This window comes from Buceros rhinoceros, unplaced genomic scaffold (genome assembly GCF_000710305.1).
Source record: "Buceros rhinoceros silvestris isolate BGI_N320 unplaced genomic scaffold, ASM71030v1 scaffold14303, whole genome shotgun sequence".
NCBI classification, from domain to species: domain Eukaryota; kingdom Metazoa; phylum Chordata; class Aves; order Bucerotiformes; family Bucerotidae; genus Buceros; species Buceros rhinoceros.
The window spans coordinates 17549-25084 of record NW_010403258.1 but is presented as its reverse complement, the minus strand read 5'-3'; the positions used below and the strand labels follow the sequence as shown (position 1 = coordinate 25084).

Sequence of the window (7536 nt, the reverse complement as noted above, 5' to 3'; positions counted from 1 at the left end):
TTGCCACCTGTGGTATTCCTCAGTAACCACATTCTTCTTCTAGAAAACAGTGCTTCTCTGCCTCCTGGCTACTGCAATATTCTTCACATCACTGGGGCTTATAAGGTGTTTGATGAAAGGTTCTACAGAAATGTCAAGTACTGGTTCATATTCATGAAAAGCAGACTGTTCCCTAAGCCATTAAAACTGAGAATGTGTTCTTACAGGAACCAAGATGTCTTCGCCACATGATGTCAGCATGGAAGAAATACCACTGGAAAATGATGAGCGAGACAGCATAGAATACCACATCCTAATGGCCTATGCCCAGAGACGGCTGTCTGTCAGTAAATACAGAAAACTTCTGAAAAATGAGGTTAATGTGCGTAAATCATCATCCTTGATCAGGAGAAAAGTAAAGACTGGCCATCAAAGGGGTAAAGATGGACCAGATGGACCAAGCCAAAGACGTGTTTTGGAGGTTTCTGTCCTACAACAGCCCAGCAAAGAGCAACCAAACACAAAATACCTGCCAGGATGTCATCCACATTTTCTCTGTGGCCTTGAAAAGCAGGGAAAGCCCTTCGTGGCGGAATTGCGGGGAGGTGGCGTGGCACATTCCAGCATTCCTGAGGCGCAATCTGATATCCGTTTACAAGGGCCTTTGCAGCATAAGACAAGTAAGTCGTAGTTCTTCCCTTTTGCTGTTTGTCTTTAAATCTCTCTCTAAATAGCTTAAATGGACCGTGGCCTGTGGAAAGGCAGGAGGAAGAAGGTGATTTATTTCACCTTCTGGTCACCTCTTTATGCTAGCTCTATTGATTTCCAATTAGGAAGGAGGTGGTGAGCAGTAAGGTGTAAGCAGGACGGTGTAAGCAGTACGGTGTAAGCAGTACCGTGTAAGCAGTGTAGAACTGCACAGGTTGGGGGTTTCCCCCGAGCACTGGCTTTCTCTTTTTCACATCTGGTTAGAAAGAAAACACAAAACACTGGTGAGACTGCAACAGTGGTCAGACTCCACACTAAAATCCAGGAAGAGAAGTTGTCCGAAGGCCTGTTCAAGGAGCTTTATCATGTGATAAATATCCCACACTAAAGACAGAAGTGCCAGGTTCTGCTCCAGACTCTGGTGCCAAGCAGTTGGCAGTAACCAGCTGCAAGCACGGAGCAGCCCGTGTCTCTGGGCCACCTCTCACAACACCGCCACGTCTTAAACAGAAACCGTCTTCCAGCGTTATCTAAGTCTCCTTTACGTGTTGCTGTATTAAGTCCGGACCTGCCCCCCCCACCCTGTGTGTTGGAAGAAGAGGTGGTAGGTGGCTGTAACCCATCTGATGTCCAAGGATCCCATCCACATAAACATCTTTTCACCCAGCCCCTAAAACCAGCCCCAAATCAGGTGCTGCACTGCAGGCGACGAGATTTCTGCTGCGTAATAACTGATCACCCTTTCTGGATAATAACCAGTATCTTAACTTCTCACACAGGGCTGAGAGAGGAAGATGAGGTATCCCCATTCAGTTGCCGTATACGGTACATGACAGGTTGCCAGCCTCTATGTTTCCATATACATAAGGGGGGTGTGTGGGGGGGGATGTTTAATCCGTCCCAACCTGATACTGTTTAGTATCACAGCAATTGCTCTCCCCTTTCACTGCGTTTAAAGTTATTCCTGAAAATAACTATAGTTACAACTATAATAATAATTCCTCCCTCTGCTGGGTGTTAACCACCCTGGGGATCCCGCTTGGCTTCAAATCTGGGCTTTACCTGCCCTTCAGCAGATTGCTGGACCAATTTCTAAACCATTGTTTATTATTATTATTATTATTATCATTGATCGCTTACACTGCTAGCAGCTGCACTGCAAGCTTGGCCCAGCCGTTCTGGAGTAAACGGGTGTGCTTTTGGAGACTGCCCATCTAAATCAAAGGCCTATACAGTTTAAAACTAGTTGCCAAATCTTAGGTTTCCAAAGTCATGAGCAGTCCAATTCCCTTCCTAGAAGTTTAGCAGCTCCCTGACAAGCTCTGCATGGGTGGAAATGTCTTGGGATTGATTCATCCATCTTGAAATGCAGTTTCTATTGGCTGCATTAACCCCTGCTGCCCTCACGATAAACCCTGCTTGTGAATTTTACATGTATTATGGGTCGGGCCGCTACTGAGCTTGTCTCGGTGTCTGCTGGTCACACAGGAGCTGCCACTTGGCAGAGGTGGTAGGGACATCAAGTTTTGCATCCCAAGTTCTGCGCAGCAAGTTGTAAGGATGCGCACCTTTTAGAAGAAACAAACCTTGCAACAGCTTCTCCTGCCCTCTTTGCTAGAGCAGGATCCCGCTGGAGTCCCCTCACCAAGCGATGCTGTCAGCTGGTGAGGGTCCTGAACAGAGTTATTACACAAGGTGGAAAAGGCCAGTCTGGTCGCTGAGTTCTCCCAGTAGTAATGGCTGCTCAATACAAGTGTTCGGGACTCAAGACGGTTTTGTGCTAGAGGTGCCTCTGAAGAGAAGTCTGCTCCTCCTTTGCTTGGGATTAGCCTGTGAAAGCAAGGAAAGAGCATTCACATACGATATCTTTTCTGATTCCGGACTTACAGATGACCTAATCACGGCCAACACAACTCCGGTCTGGGATTCACAGTCCTACGGAGCAGTACTCTCACAGTTCTGAATACGTGGGGCGCCTCCGGCTTGCCAGGATGTATACAACATTCACACTTGCTTCTGTACGGCCTCTCTGTCAGTAGCTGCTGCTCAGACGCTTGGCAGGGGTTGTACTGCATTACTTGTCTCTCTAAATTATTACCACGTGATCTCAAGCAACAGCAAAATGCATTTCTTGGTATCCTCTAGATGCATGTAAACAAATATATCACCGCATTATTTCCTGGAAAGATTAACTGCCTTCTTTATTTCCCACCCTCTCTCCCAATAAGGTGAAACAGCAGATGTCAACCACATTGCGGACAAACTTGCCAAGTTTGTCACATCCAAATCCCAGGAATCTCCTTCAGATGTGACAGTCAAGCTAGAGGAACAAGGCCCAAGCCTACTTCATGAACAAGACCGTAGCGGTCCTGCTGGTGGAAGTGAGAGTGAAGAACATGGTAAGGGTGAAGGATGTCATGCTCTCAGGCAGGACGTCACCGTGGGAATGCACACTGAGGCGTTTTCCCCTAGACATGGTGAAGCACTCGGGACATCTGCAGTAAACTGCTGTGAAGAAGGAAGTTTCCTCTGCTGGCTGTTGCTCTTTGCCCACATCTTGGGGACTGCTCTTGCAGTCCTCTAACAAGTCCTGCCTGCTATTGCCATTGAAAGGAGCATCCTTAAAAATCCAAGGAGGTGTGACATGAGAAAAGGAGGATGAAGGCAGGTGACAGAGCAGTGGTCAGGAGTGGCGGGCCTGGGGGCAAAGTAATACACTGGGGCAGTCGATGCCTCTTCAGTGATGGGACACCGCTCAACAACCTCTGTCAACCTTGACTCCCACGATGGGTGCAGAAACTCGGTCTTCATGCAAGTTTTGTAGGGGTTTCTGGTTACAAGAGGGAACCTGCCATACTTGCATTTTCTTTAATCTGGCAGACACAGAGTTTGTCCTAATGAGTTGCAGCAGATGTAATTTGTGATGATGAGGGGATTCTTCTTCCTGATTGCAATTCATTTTTGTGGGCTCCCACTACCGCTCTTTTGTTGCGGCTTGTTATCAGATGTACCTCAAAGCCAAAAGGGCTGGCAGTGGGATGTTAAGGCCCCTGCTCTTTCCCAGGTTCTTCACTGGAGCAAATCACTGGGCATTGCTTGCTCCACACAGACGAGTGCGATGAGCTTCAGCCTAAAGCCTGCATACATAACTCTCCGAATTTGCCTCAAAACAGTCTATGTTTTCATGATTACATGACACAGAGGTTTGCTCTCTGGGTCCTATTAGAAGGCTGTGGTACTTATGTTACTTTTTTCTTTAACAGATAAAGAAATGATAATACAAACAATAGTTTCACTGTTAAGACAATCAGGGGACCAACTAGAAAAAAAGGTAACTCCTCCTGTTTTCAGGAGCTACGCAGGCTAGAGTGTGAGAGAGACATCACGCGTCTCTTGGGAGTGAATGTTTCGTAACCTACCGCGCTCTGTCTCTGTCCTGAACTTCCCTTTCTGCATCCAGGGCTTTCTGAATCCTTTGCCATTCATCCGGCAGTCTTTCTCAAGACCAGAGGACTAGCACAGATCCCTGCTGGGGTGGGGGAGGAAGGCATCGTTCCCACTGACCTTCTTGCGGTATTGAACACTTGACAGACACTGAGAAACTCTTGTGTTTGCATTAAATCTGACATACAAGTCGTTCGCAGTGCAAGGAGGGAAACGCTACAGCTTTGAAAGTTGCTGTAGGGAAAGGGAAATAAATCTTCTGAATGTATTTTGAAAGCCCTGCCCTAAAGCCATAGAAGAACAGCCCCCATGAGTCCGTTACCTGGAGCGAGCGTTTTCTCTATTAAAAATACACGTGCTTGTTGCCTTTGCTTCTTTAGCTGCCCCTTCTGCTCTCTAAAGGTGTATATACTCCCACACAGAGGTCATGCTCGGCTCCTGCCGCAGAGAGGCATCCAGTCGGAGTGAGAAGCATCATAAAGACCACGACTGAGCAAATGGAGCCCAGTATGGCAGCTGTGGCCATGCTGCTTGTATTCCCATGGCTTCTCACCGAAGGTCTCAATACCAGTGTCACACCTCTTTTGCTTTCTTTCTCTCTGCTTCTCTCATTCAAATGTAGAAAACAAAGACCCACCTCCAGGGCCTGGAGGAACAGCTTTTGCAGTGGGGTGTGGCATATGTGTGCCATCTCTTGCACCCAGCACTGCGACTAGACTATATTGCATGTATCACTTGGAGACAGTCTCTTCTCCCGGTGGGGTGGGGAAAGCGATTCCAACAGAAGTCCCTCCGTTTAACCAATCTTTACTCTTCTTTTCAGATCCAAAAGGACAGGGTTTTCTTTCAGCATTTCAGAGACATGCTGTCTTACAACTTCTTTGAGAGGATCACTGATTTGTTCCTGGAGGGTGTCTCAGCAGGTTCAACAACTGAGCCAAGGGGCCAAGTACAGTGCGCAAAACTTGCCTTTACAATGGAAGTTGTCACCAGACTTACTGCTGTGGACAACCATCCTATGAACCTGGTCTTGGGCTTTGGATTAAAGTACCTCAGAGAACATTTCAAGCCATGGATTCAGGACCAGGGTGGCTGGGTATGCATTTTGACTCTCTTCACTTGCGCGTAGCCTGAGGCACCTTGAGCCAGCACACTTTCATAGGGCTAGCACGGGCCAGATGCAAACCAAACCAACGTGCATGTTCTTTAACACAGCACCTACTCCAGCTGTGCAATTACTTGCTACAAGACATTCCCATGTTGCAAGTTTCTTATTTACATAGGTCCAAACATCAGCAGGAGATATTAACGGAGGGCTGTTAAGTATGAAACGCCATTCCTGGCGCAGCCAGTCTCCTCACCACAAACAGCTGAGGGCTGGGAGGAACACCAGGAAGCTTCCTGCCTGCCCTAATCCTATACTTCTCCCTAGAAGTGTGCTCTTGGCAGGTTGGGAGGACAGCGCAGCAGTTCAGCAGTTCATACGGCCTGCCCTTACGATGCGGTGTGCTTCCACTGTCCCTGCACACAACAGCATCTCTTTATCTTCATATCTCTCTTTCAAAGTGAGCTGTGCCAGGTGCTCTTTCGCCAGCAGTGCTGCTAAGCTGCAGTTACCTGGACTTGCTGGGGGGCACCTGCATGGGAGATCCGAGCCCTTTGTGCTTCATGAAACGAAGCCCGTGTCCATTGGAGCAGATAGCAAGTGAGGGCAGGAAATCCCGTTGGTAAACATACCGACTGATCTCAGCAGAGCTGAAATTAGAATGAGGGTCCTCATTTCCTTTATAATTGTAGGTTTTCCTTTTGTGTTACAGGAGAAGGCTTTGACTTTGCTGGATCAGGAAGAAGTAGAGTAATCATGACTGAATTAATTCTGCAGGCTGCAGGAGCCTCCAATTAAGGAACACGCAGGATCTTACCACAATCCAGTGCCAGAATGATTAGTGGCTGTGTATTTTTTTTTCCCATGGAATGTTGGAGTGTTGCAGGGCTAACTCTGATTAGATTCTCCAAAGCATTGATGCCATTTCATACCTCTGAAAGGGACTGAGTAAGGCAAATGCTGGCTTTTTACTCCAGTGCCTTCCCCACTCCACCAAGAAAACAGACTTGATCTACCTGCAGATGCTTTTAATTTGAACTCTTCTGTTTGAAACTGCTTCAATGCATCGCACAATAGATGTTGACTTTTAGACCAGTATTTTACTCATTAATGTGGACGTACAAACACTGTGAGAGCTTTGTAGCCCAAGAAATTTATTACTTATCCTACTGCATCAGTTTTCCTGCTTATTCAAAAGCTGCTCAATGCTATGTGTAATCTCAGGGATTCCTCTGCAAAACGAACTGGCCCTTCAGCCATTGAAAACACGTGATCTGGTTGGAGATCTTGAATCGGGACGTGTGGCAGTGGAATGAGTAACAGTGCATCACGTAGGGCAGAGGCGGGTGCAGTATTTCCAGGCTCTGATTGCAGCCCATTTAGCTGATGACTTTTGGGTTTCTGTCCCTTGCAAATCCCCACTGGAGAAAAGTGGAGCTGGGGACATCTGCTGCAGCTGTAAAACCACGGCATCGCTTCTGTGACTTCCCAGTACAAACAGGTAACGTTTCCCGAACGGGCTCTCTGCCTCTCAGTGCGATGCCCTTCCATTACAGATGTTTATTCTGCGTGTACAAGTATGTTAACTACGAAGATTGCATGAAGAAGATATTAACGAATCATGAACTTGAATTCAGGTGATAAAAAGCATTTTAACTGGATGTGTAGAATATGTAATGCTATCAAAGATCAAGAATTCTTCTAATAAACCTTGAACTTTCAACTCACGCTTAGCAAACTCTGCCTCTGTTTGGACACGTTTGTGCGAAACAGAAGATAGAGAAAGTGGAAGCAAGTTGCCTTTGTTTCCCCTCTTCAAAGGAGTTGGGAAATTCTTGATATATCTCTAGACTGTAAATCTAAGATTCCCCTAGATTTAAGAACATCCACTCCTCCTGATCGCATCAGCTCTCCCCAAAGCAGGGATGATTTGTGGGAGAGAGGCAAGAACTTGTTCAAAATGTGGTTCTTCCGTCTCTTTCTCCAACGTTTTTTTCCTATGGAAAAAGAATTGCAGGCATTGAACTCACTCTCCCACACGTTGGAGGCTGCTGCTTTGTTGTAAATTTGGTTGTTTTCTAAAGCAGCCTTGCTAGATAGATCTTGGCGCTGAAGAACCAGATCAGATTCTGTTTTAATTACACTAAGACTAGACCCTGTCTGCTGGCGTACACCGGTTTGCCATTAGCTGGGCGCTACCTTATGGAAATCATTTTCTAAATTTTCTCTGCTTGAATAACAGTCTGCTATTTACTGAGGTGCAAATTCTGTGTTTCTGAGCATGGCTTTCCAGCTGAAGG

At 46.7% G+C, this 7536-nt stretch overlaps 1 protein-coding gene across 1 annotated transcript; it reads left to right on the top strand.

Moving 5' to 3' along the window:
- Positions 1-214: 214 nt before the first annotated feature.
- On the top strand, positions 215-5990 carry LOC104490642 (apoptosis facilitator Bcl-2-like protein 14). Its single transcript, XM_010132955.1, is given in 6 exon segments — positions 215-416; positions 1467-1512; positions 2875-3086; positions 3951-4018; positions 4955-5227; positions 5949-5990. Coding segments are annotated over 6 exon segments (843 nt in total).
- Positions 5991-7536: the final 1546 nt, after the last annotated feature.